The sequence below is a fragment of the Pagrus pagrus genome (genome assembly GCF_965226575.1).
Source record: "Pagrus pagrus genome assembly, chromosome: 19".
NCBI classification, from domain to species: Eukaryota; Metazoa; Chordata; class Actinopteri; order Spariformes; family Sparidae; genus Pagrus; species Pagrus pagrus.
In genome coordinates this window covers 12,429,794-12,447,961 of record NC_140203.1, presented here as the reverse complement: position 1 = coordinate 12,447,961, position 18,168 = coordinate 12,429,794, and the positions used below count along the sequence as shown (strand labels likewise).

General features: G+C 42.2%; 2 protein-coding genes across 5 annotated transcripts in view; one reads left to right on the top strand and one right to left on the bottom strand.

The window, feature by feature from the left end:
* Positions 1-3,413, top strand: part of abl1 (c-abl oncogene 1, non-receptor tyrosine kinase) — a 33,904-nt gene extending 30,491 nt beyond the window's left edge. For all 4 annotated transcript variants that reach the window (XM_084382767.1, XM_084382766.1, XM_084382769.1 and 1 more), the window contains exon 11: positions 8-3,413. In XM_084382767.1, coding sequence (XP_084238893.1) covers positions 8-1,689 — 1,682 coding nt within the window. In that variant the 3' untranslated portion in view covers positions 1,690-3,413. The remainder of the gene's footprint in view (positions 1-7) is intronic.
* A 438-nt stretch (positions 3,414-3,851) lies between these two features.
* Positions 3,852-17,604, bottom strand: rab14l (RAB14, member RAS oncogene family, like). Its single transcript, XM_084383439.1, has 8 exons — positions 17,490-17,604; positions 12,387-12,445; positions 11,060-11,113; positions 10,130-10,307; positions 9,198-9,264; positions 7,753-7,840; positions 6,485-6,515; positions 3,852-6,375 (listed from the first exon to the last, which is right to left on the bottom strand). The coding sequence occupies exons 2-8, from the start codon at positions 12,436-12,438 to the stop codon at positions 6,198-6,200; spliced, it is 648 nt and encodes a 215-aa protein (XP_084239565.1). The 5' UTR covers positions 12,439-12,445; positions 17,490-17,604; the 3' UTR covers positions 3,852-6,197.
* Positions 17,605-18,168: the final 564 nt, after the last annotated feature.

Sequence of the window (18,168 nt, the reverse complement as noted above, 5' to 3'; positions counted from 1 at the left end):
TCCTCAGACCCAGTGGACCTAGAGGCAGCTGTGTCGTCACCCATGCTCCCCAGGAAAGAGCGCCCCCTCCTGGACAGTAACCTGAACGAGGACGACCGCTTGCTACCCAAAGACAAGGACAAGACACGTGGCAGTGGCTTTCTCAGTCTCATCAAGAAAAAGAAAAAGAATGCACCAGCTCCACCCAAACGCAGCTCCTCTTTCAGGGAGATGGATGTCCACCCTGACAGGAGGGGCGTGACTCCAGATCCTCGGGACAGTGACAGCTTCAACAATGGTGCATCTTTGGCCATTAATGATGTCACACATGGCCTTGATAATGCAAAGTTCCTGAGTATTAACAATAATGGGGCAGGGGGGATCACCAATGGAGCACCTACCTACCCGGGACCTCTGTTTCCCAGGAAGAAGGGAGGTCCTGCAGTGCCTGGTCCTGGAGGAAAAGCAGCTACAACACCGCCCAGTGAGGAGGAGTCCATGTCTAACTCAAAGCGTTTCCTCTGGTCCTCTAGCATGCCCACCACCTCAGATGGCACTGAATGGAAGTCTGTCACACTGCCAAGAGACCTCGGCCAGCGCCACTTTGACTCAGGCACCTTTGGGGGAAAGCCAGCTCTGCCTCGCAAGAGAACCAGTGAGCAAAAAGGGGAGAACGCCCCACGAATGGGCACCCTAACTCCCCCACCACGTCTGAACGCCTCATCAGATGTTTCCTCTGCCTTCTTAGGCAAAGACACTGATCCCAGTCCTGGTTCCAGTCCCCAGGCATTAACACCTAAAGTGGTCAGGAGACCAGGGATACCGGGGCTTGAGAACTCCAAGACCAGCGCCCTCCACGCTGAGCTCCTCAAGCCCAACGTGTTCCCTGCTTTAGGGGCAGCTGGAGATGAGTGCCGGGCCCGCAGACACAAGCACACTGTGGACTCTTCATCTGTCAGGGAACGAGGAAAGTTACAGAAACCCAAGCCAGCCCCCCCTCCACCACCCACCAATACCAAAAAGATTTCCCGCAGCCCTACTCAAGAACTCCCCTCCCCCTCATCCTCCAACTCAGACATCAAAGCTAAGGGCCTCCCCTCCGTCTCAGAGCCCCACCACTCAACCACTGCAAATGACCAAGCCCGCTCACCCATCAGTGAGGGCTCCAAGAAGCTGCCCCTGGGCTCCACCTCCAAACCTCAACCGTTAAAGACCTCCACCTCCTCCACTTCGGTAACCACCTCCCTCTCCAGCCAGAGCCTAGGAGGCTTCTCCTCCTCCCTCTCCTCCCCCGGCGACCAGAGCTCGCCCACCGCTTTCATCCCCTTAGTGAACACGCGACGCTCCCTCCGCAAGACGGCACCCCGCCAAGCATCCGAGCGCACCCCCAACTCAGCCGTGACACGCGAGATGGTGCTGGAAGGCGCGGAGCTGCTCCGCGCCGCCATTTGCCGCAACTCTGAGCAGACGGGTAGCCACAGCGCCGTGCTGGAGGCCGGCAAGAACCTGTCCAAGTACTGCATGAGCTACGTCGACTCCATACAGCAGATGAGGAACAAGTTTGCCTTCCGCGAGGCCATCAACAAGCTCGAGAGCAGCCTGCGCGAGCTGCAAATCTGCCCCACTGCCACAGGGGGCGCCAACGCACAGCAGGACTTCAGCAAGCTGCTGTCCTCTGTCAAAGAGATCAGTGACATTGTTCAGAGGTAGCGCCATAAAATCTGAAACTACAAAGATATAAAACTTTAATGAACTGTATCTTACACTAACCTTTATTCTGAGCATGAACTGTGGTTCATCCTGAGCTCATGTTGGATCTGAGGGTAAAGAGCAGCAGCAGAGTTCACACTACAGACTCTCTGAAACACTTAAGCCTGTGGTTATTGAGGATGGAATCAAAGGAACCTCTCTGTAGATGTCTTCAGGCAGAGTTTGCAATATTTGAAAGCCTTAACCATGAATGAACAGTCTTGTGGCCTTAACGAGAGGCTCGGGGCCGATTCTTTATCAACATGACTTTTCACCAATCATTTTTGAAATGATCATGTCTTACATATTCTAGTTGTGTTTTACCCTTTATCGATGACACCAGTGAAAAAAAAAGAAAGGCCTGTGATATTTGTTTCCATCACTGTTAGTGCCGATGACAATGAGCAAAAACAAAATGGCTAACCTCATCTTGTTCTAGGATTGCCTTCTAACATTTAAATGACTGATTTTCATGTTCAGTGTTCACCTGTAAGCATTAGGGAGCGTCTGGAATCACCGTGTTTGTGACCCGACGCCTCTGTCCAACACACCCCATTTTTCCGATACTTTGCAACGTGTCATCAGTGATTGGTTGTGTGCTGACTGAGTGATGAAAATGTGTCAGTGTTTGTTCCGTATGAATGCTTTGTTTTCGCAGTATTTGCAACCATGTGCCATAAGATAATAATGGGAGCAAGCAAACGAGGCAGAATGAGCCTCTGGCCTTCACCTTCTTGCTTCACTGCACACTTGGGTAACAAATAGTGCCTTAAACACTATTAGCAGAGCTGTCGCAGAAATGGCTGTGTTGATTTGTTTATTGGATTTACAATGTTTGATTGCCATACCAAAAAACCTTAGTCTCCAGTCTAAACTGGAGAGGGACCAGGGTGCACGATCTGCAACTCAGCGGATCTGACTGTCATTAATGTTGTCCTTAGACTGGACCTTTTATTTTTTATTTTTTTTAAATACAAGTTTGATTCTATACATGCCAGTCACAAAAGCCATCAGTAGCAGCTCGGCCTTGCAGCAGCAGCATGCTGTTTTATCTGTAAAGAGGGATCACAGACTGAAACAGTGTTTCTCCGACCATTTGCCTGAAAGAACTGGTCTTGATGGAGGGTTTATGTCACATGGTCTAAATGCTGTTTCAGAGATCTTTCCACCCCAGCAGAAAAAAAAGAATATATCCTGGGGGAAACACTGGACTGAAATGTTTATGGATTTGTCACTTGCTGTCTTACAAAATAATGTATAAGTGAGAAGCTGACCATTATGGACTAAAAAAAAACCCCATGAAATTCCACTCTAACATCATACGTTCCTTTATGCTCGTCTGCAAATCTTGGACATTTTCAGTATTTGTGCTGTAGTCGTCTCACCCCACATGCCCCGTCTGACTGCGATGCCTGAGGACACAAGTCAACCGCAAGCTGCCTTGACTTCAACATGGTACTGTCAATGTTGGCTCTTTGTTTATTTTTTATTTTAATTATTCCTCCCCATTACCAACCATACCACTACTCTACTTTTTGTGTCTAAGCCTCCTCACCAATTTTGTAGACAAACTTTGCTTTCCTTTGTAAATATGTTTTCTTTTTTCCTATTTGTTTCTCTCTCTCTAGCCTTGGTGCAATTTTTGTTGCAATAAAATACAAAGCAGTTGTGCTACTTGAAATACATCACTGAGTCTCGTGTTTTTTCCAACCAGCGTAACACACCATGCCACACCCTCCCTCATGGTGGCCACGAAAACTGCAAAAGGCCCTCTGAAGCTGGTGGGTTGGGTACTGGGTTACTGTAGAATTTTTTCAATTGATAAGTTGGTCTATAAAAAAAGCCCAAGATGTCATCATCAAATGTCTTGTTTATACATGTTTTGGAGTGCCTTGCTCCGTTTAGAGAGAGCAACAGTAGCTAACGTTACCTGAAAAAGTCTGCTAACAGAAACGACCAGCTTTGAACACAACACAAGTTCCACAGAGTCCCTTTAATTGTTATCAACGAATCAATCATCGTGCCACTAATATTCAACCAAAGCAACACTTTTGTGCACGTCAATCCCAGACTGCTAACTACACCCTTTTCTTTGTAGATGAAAAAAACAACACACACAAAGCAACAGGTTATGTATAATTTATTTTTTCTGTCTAGAGTATTTTGTCATTAAAATCAAAATGTCAACATTTTAAAATCATATACACTCAAGAACGCATTTAAATGTTAGCACAGCTCCTTAAAAATTTATACATATGTACTTTTTTTTTGTACTTGTGGACAGACAAAAGCAGGAAGTGGTCACTCAGACTGCGAAGAGGTGGGACACAGGAAAAAGGAAGACCCAGCCCACCGACTTCCCACGATAACAAACCAATCCCCACTCCCCAAAAGTTTAAGACAGCGATGCAGGCCCCTCCCATGGGGTGGAAAAAGAAAAACAGAATATAAACATAAAAGTGCCCCATTCTCCACTCCATATAGAAATGAGAGGAATCAACAGACATAAATACTAAGTTTGCACATCATCTCAATCCACTTCCTCTCCCCTCAACCAATCAACAGGTTCAGTAGTGTGCGGACGGGGGTGGTTGGGGGGGCGGGGTGTCTAGGTGTCTGTCCTTTACATACATTTATTAATAGAAACTATGTTACAGAATTTCCCAAGCATGAATTACAGGCAACCCACTAGCACGTCAACTGTACAGATCTTGGCAGAGCCAGCAAATAAATTTCTAAATCCCAAGTAGCGAGGTCATCACCAATAGTTAAGAAGCAATATATACAGCTGTCCAATCAGGGAATCACTCTATGGTACAGAAAAATTGTACTTTGGAGGAAAAACAAAAAAGCATAATTCGATTTTTGACAATTTTACTGCGTTTTTTGGAGGGGGCGGGGGGCGGGGGGGCATGCTGCTTGGTGTTGTAATATACAAGGCAGAGGAACGACCGCCCAAATGAACAACAGATCGGCTCTTCAGTGCAGCACTTGAGATAAAGGAGTGTTGACGGTTTGTTTTTACATCTTATTAGTCGAGATGTGGGCTTAAGACCATGCTGCTGATACATATGTTTAACCACCACTTGTACGTTTCTGTTATTCTCCAGTAAAATGCGATAATTATTCTAAAAAGAGTTGATTCATTGAATTGGAGGCGAGTCCAACAGCAGTGTGAAGAGCAAGTGCAGCAAAACGATAGAGATTAAAGAGTAATAACATTAATCATAATAAGGCAACAAACAATGACAAAGAAAATGCTGGTAAAGACAGAATTTGTTGATATGACCGGGGTGGGGGAGTTTTTGAGGGGGTCAGATGGGTGAGGAGAGGGAGAGCTGGTGTAAAGAAATTGATGTGAATGAATCTTCCATTAAAAAAAACAAAAAACAAACGCCATGTGTTTTTTTTTTTCATTTTTTTCTTTTGTTTAAGTGTCATTTTAACTTAGTCAAAAGAAACTCCCACCCAACTTCTTAACACACAGACACTCACAAACACACACACACAGACAGACAAGCTGGAAAACACCCATTATTCCTTCGTGTGGTATCTCAGAGGAGAGAGAGGAAATCACCCGCAAGGAATTTGTGGGTAATTCCTCGTTTCCTACACGTTTTCTCTCCTTAGAGCATCATAAACTCGCTTTGTGCAGATTTAAAAGCCACAAGCAGGTTTGAATCCTGCTGAAAAAGCTCACTCAGCTACACATTCTTCCACACCACACTTAAGAGCCTCCAACTGTGTGGCTGCCTGATACACTACTTCATTTTCCTTCACAGAAATTAACCGCGAGCGAGATATCCCACCCGATTAAATGCTGGATTGGTAAACCATGCAACAGAGGCATCAGGAGTTTGCGAAATGTAATTTAGATCTGATTCGTACAGATTGATCAGTGGTGGATGAAACTTAACGCAGTGTTTACATGTCATATATAGCTATAAAACCAAACATAAAAAAAAAACAGTCTCGGTTTTTCATTATCGTATGAACATTACGTCTATCTAAAGTGTCAGTAACCCGTGTGATGTGTGTGGCGTCTACGATTCTATGATGGAGGGGGGACTACGCTGAATGGTGTATGAAGAGTGGAGGGGAGCGAAAGAGGAGAGTTATGGGACAACAACACACTGACAGAGTTTAGAGAGGGTGAGTGTGGTGGCAACTAAGGGAGGCAGACAGGTAGAGAGGAGAAAGAGGAGGGGGAGGAGGAGGTGGGGAGAGATGTAGTCCACACAGCCCAGCTCAGTCTGGCCCAAGTCGATATCCGCCCCCTGTTCCTTCCCTCCGCAGCCCTGCTCTCATGCAGCTCCTGATGCGATGTGGGAGTAGGGTGGATGGACGTACGGAGGTGGAGGAATGGATGGAGGAGAGGGGGGTGGTGGTTAAGGGAGGGTGGGCAGGACAGACGGAGAGAGAGACAGAGAGAGAGAGGAAGGGAAGATGAAGGGGGGTTTGCTTGGTCATTAGCAGCCACAGCCTTCCCTCTGGGGCTGTGGTTCGCTGGTTAGCCGGCCGCCCTGGGGGGCAGAGGGCTTGTGCTGGACCCCCGACTCGGCGGCGTTCAGGTCCAGGCTGCCATCTTGGATGTTCTGGTAGATCTTCTTAGCAGCTTCCAGGAAGGCGTCCTCGACGTTTTCACCTCTGAACAGGGAGCAAAAACACAAACATGAGAAAGGAGGCAATAGAGAGTTTCAGAACATAAGCGAAGGGATACTTCGAGTTCTGCAGTCACTGACATGTACAGACTTACGTTTTTGCACTGGCTTCCAGAAACAACAGACCTGTGAAACATATAACAGACACAGTGACAGAGTCAGTAAACATGCTCACATGCCTCAAATACCAAGTTCTCTTTCAATTAAAACATCAGCTCACTTAATCTTTCCTCAACTCACCCTCTCCTAGTTTGCATTTCAGCAAAATAAATAGAAAAGGATCTTAATCGTTACTTTTGTCTCTTGAAACAGACCATCAGGGCTTCTTTTATAAACACTGAGCAGGAACACAGTATAAATCTTATTTTTATTCTAAATATTTGGACATTTCGTTGGGATTCCTGATTGTTTTGTTGAAATTTAGGATAGAACAGTCCAAGTTTTGTAAGATGCTTTTGCAGAAAAGAGTTTTAATGTCCTGTTATGACTTAATACTTCTCTCAAAGGTCTCATATTATGCTCATTTTCAGGTTCATACTTTTATTTAGGAACGCATTGTTTTTCTCATACTGTCCAACACCTCTGTTCACCCTCTGTCTGAACGCTGCGTTATGCAAGGCTCTAGCTAAGGCTATAAACAACTTTGTCACCACCAACAAGCTTTCTACTACACTATACTATGCATTTTTTAATATAAATTGATCAGTCTCCAAGTTGTAGAGTTAGAATAGTTTGCAACTGAAGTCTGTCTGTAAAGATGGACAACTTAGTAGATGATTGTCTGTTTTCAGCTCGAATCAGCTCAACTTCTGTAGTCTCATTTAGCCACTTTTGAGCAAATGTTTTTTTCATTTTTGAAAACACTTACACGCTTTTAAATTCATATGTGGGGTATCTACTGATGTATTTTATGCAGAACAAAAAGTGAAAATATCTTTGGTTGTGTTAACCACAGACTATATTTCAGGCATGTAAGCAAAAACCATTGGCTTTGAGATGAGGGAACAACAAGTGCAAAAACACTAACTTACTTCCAGGTTTCAGGACTCATTCCTGTGGCACTGTGTTGCAACCATGGTTGTGCGGTGTTTGTATAGTTGTGACAACCTTACAATATTGACAGCTCATTTGAAGGCACAGTTTCTGAATATGGGCTACGTGCATTTCCCTATGGATTGAGTGTTTTTTACTACAGCACGTAGACCTGCTTTATAATCAAGAAGAAATCTAATTTTTGAAAAATATAGAACCTTTAAAGTTAAAGGAAACAGTGTAACAGCGTGATGAAATGTAAAGAGAAACATTTCCTCCACCTAAAACCCTCTTGCTGTCTCCAACATTCACTGTTCTGTGTCTGGCTCACCGTTCTCCTCAGCAAACTGCTTCGCTTCCTCATACGTGACATCCCTCTGGGCCTCCAGGTCTGCTTTGTTTCCTATAAGAATGATCACCTGAGGATACAGAGACAAAACAGGAAGAATGAAACAATACTCTTGACAGTATGGTCCCTCAGGGAGAAATGAGCTTTCTCCAAGTCTCTGAGAGCTAAGGAAGCCAATGGCAGTATAGGTAGACTGTTCCAAAAGCAGTTGTTACACTGGAGTTGTCTGTTAAGAGATCGATTGAGAGGTACACCTGAGCTCAGGGGCCCTAGCAACTGTGATGTAATTAGACTGGTAATGTTCTGATGTAATGTAATGAACTTCCTTGTTTTAGCAGTGGCAGACTTTCTGACCCTCTGCTTGAACTGCTGCATGTTCAGCATAAACCATTCCTGTTTTTTCACCTATTTTTTCTGTTTTATGTCAGACTTTTCTCACAGTAATCTTCACTGTGTCAGCAACTCGTGATCACCAGTGTTTCACCATGTTACAGCAGTGAGTTTTCAACTTCTTGGGGAAGAGTAGAGGGCATTTTTTCATGGCATCAAAGAGTCATGGGTACATAAAAAATACATTCAATGAAATCTTATGTTTTTGTGACTTATTCGCTTTTACTAGGATATGGAAGGAGAACACATTTTTAGAAGGCCCTTGCTAAATGACAAAAAAAGTCTTGCATAACTCTTATCTTCATTCCGATCACGACAACAGAATCAGTCAAATGATCAGATAATGTTTTCATTGCGTTTCCCCATCCAAAACAGGTTTTCATTTTGTTTCCCCTTCCAATAAATGTCTCTTGGAGCAGGAACACATGTTGACACTTTCGGCAGCAACCAACTAGACTTCAACACTGCCACCACATGGCCGACACAAGATACTTCAGAGGAAAACAGGCCAATAGGCTTCTGTTGATTTTTTTAATCTCTGTAATGTATAAAGGTGACATAAAAAAGCACCAGAAAAACATAGAATTAAAATAATACTTAAAATAACATAGTAAGGTTTAACTTGTAGTCACATTTATCAATAAAATTTAGAAAATGAAAACATGGTTGCACAAGAAATCCATACATGTGTATCAAAAAATAGCTTGCTATAAATAAATCTCTATTGTTTATACACCGGGAATACATTTCTCACTTGATAGAGAAAACCTGGAGTTGAAGTGGCATACTGAAGGAACACAGCACAGTGAACGAGAGCCATATGATTTGGAGCTAATCATATTTACCAAGAAATCCAATTTAAGATACTTACAGGGCTCTGGGGAGAATGACACGGGGGGAAAACAGAGGAAATGAAACAGCGGAAGTGACAACAGGGGAAAGAAAAATACACAGTAAAAGAAAACTTACAGAGAGCAGACACACACACAGAGTAATTACAGTACACAAAATGAAAGGATGATAATCTGTGTACTTACAGTATTGGGGTTGGTGAGGTTTCTGGCATCAGTCAGCCAGCTGCTGAGGTGGTTGTACGTGCTTCTCCTGCATGACATCAACAGAGGGAGAGAGGTTACTGTGGTGACAGGCAAAGACTTGACATCATGCCATCTTTTAGGAGGGTCAAGCAAAGACTGCAGCTGCTACATCTTAAAGATTATATAACAGTGAGAGCTGTACAATATCATTACAGAGAGTTATAGATATTTGAATTTGATGTTTTTGTTGTTTCTCACAGGTGAAACGTACAAACTCCTGTTGAGTCAAGCAACTTTCGGTCTGTAACCCTATTACCAATGAATGTACCAAAAGTTCAACCAAACTGGATTAAGTCACTTTGAAGTCTGGTCGACTGTTTTTCTGCAAGCTACGGCAGACAGTAAACAGCCTGAAGACACACAGCGCACTCTGAACAAGACTGGACCATGTGCTACATTTATGAAACTTAAACTACATCGAATAAAACAAATATAGAAACCAGTTATTAATGCCACACCATTCAATTAGAGGATATGAAACTACATTACTACACGCTTTACAAAACAAGCTGATCTTTGGCCATTAACTCAGCAGAAACTGTGGTTGACCACATCAACAGTGATGTAAACAATGCATATTAGTTTTCCAGTAAAGTACCGTTTCTGGGGCACCTTACTGGAATTGGGTGTGGTGTGGACAGACATTCCACATGTTCAACTGTGTTTATTTGGCAGACCACTGATACCATCTAACAGTTTGGGCAAACTGGTTCATGTTTGCTCAGGATGTAGTCTGTAAGGCTGTGCACTTATGCCTCCATTAAGCCTTCTCTTACATACATGTTTTTATATTCTACTATACACTGAATGGTTAACACATGATAGCTTCAGTGTAAAGTTTTGACCACGTAGTAACTTCCGTAGTATCTTACCTGGTGATGTCGTAGACCATGAGCGCCCCTGCGGCTCCGCGGTAGTAGGAGCGGGTGACGGCCCTGAAGCGCTCTTGTCCCGCTGTGTCCCAAATTTGCAGCTTGATCTTCTGGCCGCTCACCTCGATTATCCTCGTACCAAACTCTACGCCAATAGTATGGGGGCAGTCCGCCATGACTGGGGAGAAAAAGGGACAATATTGTGAGTTCAATTTGAATCTTTGAACAGCTTTACTGTTGCCATTTTATATCCTCAATGTTTGTACATTTTCTTTGGGTGATGCTTTGTGCATTTCTGTGATCAAGTGTCCTTTCCATTTTCTTACTAAGCTTTGAACTGAAATAAATGTGTTAGTGTGACTGTGTTCAAGTTTTTCTTCCTTTAAGTTGAGGAAAGATACAACTTGTGCCTAATTTTAGCTTACAATGATGATCTTGTCGTGTATAGTTTGAACACATGCGTAGTCTCACACTCACATTTGCATTATAAGGCAGCAGCAGGTGCATCAATGATCAATGACATCTTTCGTCATTATACTCACTACATTATACACACTTGTTTTAAGTGTCAACACCCAGATCGCTGCAAATTTCTTTAAAAAGCTGACACTGAAAACCTTTTCTAAATCAACCCAGTATGTGCGTGTGTGTGTGTATGCAGGATGTGATGGTGGCGAGTGAATGAGGAACACAGCATCTGGCTTGTTAATAGTAGCACTAAACAAAACGGAGCTGAATGGTAATGGGAGGCTGCAGCTGACTCACACACAGAAGAAGAGTCTCTCACTGTTGAGCTCACACTCGACTTCTATGCCACTGACTTCCGCTGGCGTACAAAGAAATCTAAAGCGATTTAAGCACTCCAGTTGAACCTGGCAACCTTACATACACCGAGGCACAAGCAATAATGAAAATCAGGGCAGCACTTACATTTCTTTTCTGTGAACTGGTGAAGCAAACATGACTTCCCTACCCCCATGTCCCCTGTGGAGAGACAGAGAGAGAGAGACAGTAAGGAGAGAGAGACATGGAGAGAAACTCAGGTCAACCAAGGAAATAACACAAGAACAACGATTCGCTATTCAAGCCTGCAGTGTTGCCCCCATGCATGATGTAGCAGCCCTTCTGGGACAGTCAGTGACGACAATGCTTGAAATTTCATGCAGAGCAATAAGAGAGAGACACGGAGAAAGACTCAAATATAATTGGCGATACATGTCTAAAACAATTTAAACACACACTAATTGTAAATTTGTAGCATTAGTGTCTTGATCCTGTTTGTTTAATCATCTGGGACTCCTGAGTCCTTTATTTGCAGCTAAACAAAATAAGAAAAAGCTGCAAACAAAATAACAAATGTATTCTGCTAGGGGTGGATTATATTAACAAAAAATCCGCGCTTACTGAATAAAAGTACGGCAGTATTTTGTGAAACTTCAGTCAGGAATATGCTAAAAAACCTCAATTAGTCATTTGAAGGAGGTTGAGGCATTCCCTCTCATTTGACTCTGCCTCAACAAACATAAGAGGCTTACAAAATTATATGCTCCAACAAGCAGGAACACAAGATCTTAAAAACATAACTTTTCGAAAATTGAACCGTGACAGGTTTCTTCACCTTTCAAGTGAAGGGGGATAAAATACCTATAAGCCACTATCTCTCCAGGGTGACTCATCTACACACCTCTTTAAGATCAAGGCTGAGTGTTAGCTCGGAGGCAGGGTGTTTTAGGTTTCACAGAAGAGCAGGATAAATAGCCTGGAGCTGTGTGTGCATTTATGTCTTTCTGTAAATGTATGCACAAGCAAAGGCGGCAATATGTTCACTTGGAGCACTCACGTTAAGGAACATGTCATAAATTCGTTACACATTTGCACTGTATGCTAAACTGTTATCATTTATAAGAAGCACAGAGTGGTACAGCATTTTAATATTAATAAAGATGATATAATTGAGACATTATAAGCCATTGACTAAAGAAAATCTGAGTGGACTAAAAGTTTTCAATTCAATTTTGCAGATATATATGTCAAATAGTTTGTCCAGTATTACTCTCAGCAGATGAAAGCAGTCAGGCAGAAACACGTCTTTAAATTTCGTGCTTCCGATCGAGCGAATAACAATATAATAGATATGTTGAGACATGCTGATCCACTCAGTAGATTGGGCAGCATAGAGCACGTAAGAAGTAAATTCAGGTGGACCTTCCTCGACAACATGGCTCACACGCAACACTTACTGGCATTGCTCACTTACCGATAATGATGTATTTGAAAATGTAGGAGTAGTTGTACGGTGCGGTGGCCATTGTGGCTCTGAAAGGGAGAAAAGAAGGGAGAGGTTTTCTCTCAAATGAAATGTTACAAATAAGAAAGAAAGAAAGAACAAATATTCACATTTCACAGAATTTATACACATATGTATACGCTGTGACGAAAATCATACTACACTGGAGAATCTAGAAGAAAAATCTAACTTGAGCATGTCCGGGTGCAAATAAAAACAGTAAGTAGTGTAAACGATTGGTGGTCATGTAACAGACAAAGCCATAATCCTATGAGAGCAATGGGACCATTGTGATGTGAGCCCGAGCAAGGCCAGATCCTTCAACAATGCACACTGAAGTACTGCAATAAAAACAGGACACATCCGTAGGATTGTGAATCAACACGTCCGAACATAAACGTGTAAACAATCCAGTTACACCATTTGAGTAACTACCAAATTGTATTATTCAATTCAAAAGAAATATGGGGCTCATCAATATCAGCAAGTATGACCTCCAGTAAAACCACAGATGACATATCTGCCCGTTTCTTGTGATCATGAGATAATTTACTTCCTGTTAAACTCCAGTGACGCAACAGCTGAGAATGAACAACCAATAAAAAATTAAACTGAACACCAATACTTTTTGATTTTGTTGGTCAACTAGGAGATGGTATCACTGCACTTCCCACACACTTCATATTTCTGCTTACATAAATGAATGCAGAAAAAAAAGCAGCCATAGCCGTGTATTTTTAACAATTTGGTGACTAATGACAAACTGCTTGACATTAAGTCTATAAAATATAAAAAGCATCCTCACCATTTATGTCGACCTGTTCTCATACAAACTTATCATACTCAACAGCACATAAACATGAGCACACATTTGTTTCACTGAATCCTTTCTACCAACGTACAACCCACTTCTAATTAATTAATTATATTACTACCACAAATACAACCTTGGTGATTAGAGTATTCGTAACAAAAACAGAGCTCTGCGGATTACAAAGACTGTAATCTCAGAAGCCACTGAGGTAAGAAGACTGACCAGCATCACCTGCGATATTATTACAATATCATCCATCTTACTACATCCTAAATTACATGGCAATCAGAGTTTCTTAAATTTTCTCTCTTGGCCAAATTATTTTCAGTCTTAATAAAAAATGTATTTCAAAAATAAATAAATAAAGTCCAGTAATAATTGTAAATGTTATATGGACTTGCATTTCTATAGCGCTGTTCAGTCTATTGACATCTCAAAGCTGGACGACCCACTCTACTTCCTGGGCAGAGCCGCCCCAACGTGACATGTATTCAAAAAATCTACTGGATATATCTAATATACTGGATAAAGTGCATGTGTCTGCTCCACCCACAGCTCAGAGGAAGTAGATACAATAAGCTAAGGTAGGCATCTAGACAAGTGAGGAGATTATTCAATTTTAATACTTAGCGGTGGAGCTCCTCCGTGGTCGTTCAGCCAGTGTTTTACAAGAGCAACAACCCCTGCTGTCTGAAGTACCTGTTTCTTCTCATAATGATAGAGCGCAGCAGTGACACTGGCTAATTTTAATGGCACTGGTCACAGTCTGTCTACAAGTAAACACCGTGGCACTTACATATACACAAGAGCACCTCCAGCATCATAGGCTCAGAGCGAGGCTAAAAATAGCCCTGACACCTATCTGATACCTAGCGATGCTTCATCATTCACACTTCACTCACAGCTCATAGACAAAGCGTGGAGGGAAAAGCCGTCAGTTTTCAACACTACTAGTCAACTAAAAAAAAACATCACACAAATACACTGGCTGAACAGTCAAGGGAAGACATCTTTTTTTTTTTTTACATGCACAGATCTGTTTATAAATAAATGATCGGGTCATGTATGACATCAATGAGCTGCTTTAGAAAGCAGGCAGTTTTTCTCATGAACGATTTCAACGTTAAATTCAATTTGCAATGCGTTCTTCTCACATCAAGGATATTTTGAAAAAAAGCTGCTTTATAATTCTCTATCAAGGTGCTGTCATACAGTGCAACTGCTGTAGAGAGGTTAATAATTCAGTCTTAACAATCAGGAGCCTAATCAGTCAGGGGCCTGATGGTTTTTATGTCCCCGGCAAAGATAGTCTGCCTGTCTGCCTTAAACCAGTGCTTTTCTCTGATTTGCAGCTCAGTGATAACTGTGCTGCAGTTGAGGCAATTCCTGGAAACTGAAATCACTGTGCCACATCACAGACTTGTGCTGGTGTTATGCTCATGCATATTACTGCATCTGCAATTCAGTGACTATGTTTGACTAGCCATATTAATGCTGACACAACCAGAAGAAATGTGGATGGGCTGTGATACGAGAGTCTAAAGAGAGAAGCAATGAAAATAGAGCAAGTGGTTATATAAAAAAAGGAACTTTAGACGGACAGATAAAAGGAGTAGACTTTCAGTAGCATGAGAAAATCAAGTAAGTAGGTAAAACGTGTAGGATTGAAGACACTCATTTGTTAGATGGGAAATGAGGAGGGTCTGCAAGGCTACTTAGTTCAGGGCAATTCAGGTCAAGGTGTCACCTAGACCTTTGCTTTAATAAAAATGGTGTTGGGTCAGGTAAGCTCATGATGGCACACACTGACTCGTATACTGAATCTGGCTACAACAATAATAGAAAGCACTAATAGTCTGATGTCTGATAACATCACAACAGAAGAGTTTAGACAAAATATAACAAAAATAAACATTACTAGATAATAAAATCAGATAACTAAGACAACTCAAAGTATGTTTCAGGATTTCTAATTACATGAAGAAAAATATTACCTTTTAATTACAGCAGAAGCTGCTTAATGTTATGATCTGAAACTATGTAAACAACTTGCAGGGATACCAGAGCAGGCTGTGACTGTGTTTTTGTTGTTGGCCCCAGAAAAGACTTGGCTCACACTCACAAACCCTGCAACCTGACCTGACATTTGGTGATTACTCAGGCCAACACCAACTAGCTAACTGAAGCGAAAAGTAGTCTGTATGAACTTCTCATCTGATAATCACACACTATCTGGGTTATTTGCCCTATCACTACTTTGTGTAATTGTTGATATCACAATATTGACCACAGTGCACTTGCTATCAAAGGTTTGTTTACACTGCAATGTTACTTATGCTGATACCATTTCCACATTGTCTAATATATCTAAAGGAAATAAATGATGATGTTGCACTGAGCAGGTTTGAAAGAGGAACCAGAGACCATCAACAAATCACACAATTACACCATCACTATCCCATAAAATCCTAGAGTAACATTTGAGGGCCTTTTCCAGGCTGCCTCCTGTCACATGACCCTCATGTGGAATCTCTACCCGGGGTGTGATGGTTTTCATTACCCTGGAAGGGAAGCTACGAGGGGTAATCCCCAACCTGAGGAAAAACAAAATGTGATTCTGTAGGAAACCCAACCCCCCTTTGTCAGTTTTTATTTTCTTCTTTCGCTTATTACACTGAAATAAACCCCCTGAGTATCCATCAAGGAGACGGCGAGTCAGAACCATGTGACCAGACTGCAGCCTCAGCACTTCTCTGTTGCTCTTAAACACCCTCAATCCTTCTCCAGAGAAATACTGTCACTGCCTTTCCCCCCTTTTCAACTGCCACTTCCCACAGAGGAAAGGATGCACCACTTATGGGTGACTCAAATCGCTGGTCTGTCAGGAAATCATGACACATATATAGCATATGGTGCCTCCATGATGTTCAGGCCCACTATTCAAATCATGTGACTCCTTTCAAGCCCTAAAAACAATACAATGAGATCATCACAGGCGTTTACAGGGGAGACAGACACACCACCACACTGCACAATAATCCAATTCATGTCTTACTTCACTGATATAATATGATTAACGTACAGCAATACACATAAACAACAAGTAATGTTGTTATTCAAGTGTTTAGATCAAGCCTGCTGGCACAAGAAAACAGAAATGATGCAGCGTTTTATTGCAGATAAAGACAGATCTTTCCAAATTTGAAACACTTGAAGACATAAATGGTCTACTTCATCGCCAACTTTCGTTTTTAATTAAACAAATCTGTTGTTTGGAGAAGTTACGACCAAGAGGAGGCTAAACAGTTGACTAGGAAAACATCGGACATAACGTGTAACGATGCACTACAGATCATCACGGTCTCACTTTTATGCATACAATCAGAGAGGAAAAACATTATCTGTACACACAAATCCAAACAAACACCACTCGAGTTTCCGATTTCAAGTCTTTAATAAGACACTGTAACATCATGCCTTCTCCCCGACAACTGCACCTTAGCTTAGCTCAACAACCGGCAAGTGTCAGCGTCGGTTGGGTTAAATCTCTGCTGATAGTCAGCGCACAAAACACAGCCAACGTTACCAGGCGGAAGAGTACGTAAAATCTGACATTTACTTGCTTTCAGCCCACAAGATCGTGTCTGATAACAACCACGGCCCTAGATTAGCTGTTTTGACAGCTAAGTTAGCGTTAGCTAGTTGACTGCCTGCTGACATCCATGGATATGTCTTAACAACAAATCGCATAAATCACAACATGTGAGTCGATTGCCTCCATCAGCACACACACAATTTAATCTCATCACTATGACTAGGTTAGAAAACTAACTTGGCTTCCACATTATATCACAAAAACACACCACAGACCAAACTAACGACAGCTAGCGATAGCTCTCAGATGCTAGTTTTCCAGCTAGCTGCAGTGGTTGGATTATGGTAACGTTAGATGCGTAGCTTGGTTAGCGTGTCAACACATATTTAGCCATCGGTGAGCAAGTCAATTCTCGCCTACGATAGTGTTCTCTAACAGTTTAACCAGCAATATTTCCTAATCTTGGAAGCGAACGACAAACACCAACCCAGTATTAGCCATCTGTTAGCTAGCGTCATTAGCCTGCCCCTAGCTACCTGGCTAACACAGGCTAGCTAAACTGTTCCAACTGTTTAATAAATTAAATATCAGTGGCTGTGCGTTTATTAGGCATCATGTACGTGTGTGAGAGTGTGTTCCAGTGTTCCCTCTTCTCTGTCCTTACCAGAAATTAAGTCTTTTGAGCTTTGTGTTCTTGAGCTGTTCAGAAAAAGGAATGCAGGTTATCCTGGCTCAAGTATGATCTGTCTATCCAAGATGGCTGCTCACGGCACAGGGTTTCCTCCGCTGTATACAATGGGCTTCTGGGACAAAGAGCATCATATGCGGCGATTTGCGGTGTGTGCACCAATAGTGTGCACCGTTTCGTGAAGGAAGCCTCACCTGCACAGGTGCGTTCATGTACCGTACTGATATATCACTAAATACCGATTAAAGTGCCGTGTTAGATTATGAAAACACCACATAAGTGTAATCATAAGATACAAGATTGTGTGTTGTGGGATGTGATCACACCTGATTGACTTGGGTTCAGGTAAGGTCTTCTGAAGAAGACCTATCCGACTGATTGAAAGATGTCAGGTGAAGCCTCATAGATCAATGTAAGCACTTTTTTATGACCTAAATGTCATTAATTATTTATTTGGATCTCCATTAGTTGTTTTCTACGGAAGCCCTAAAGGGCCATGCATTCATACATTTTATTTTCTCCGTTTTCCCGAGATGACGGGATAATTTCATTTGTTTTCTCGAGATCTCGAGTTATTATCTCGAAAAAACAACTGCTGTTTTCCCGAGATGACGGGATAATTTCATTTATTTTCTCGAGATCTCGAGTTATTATC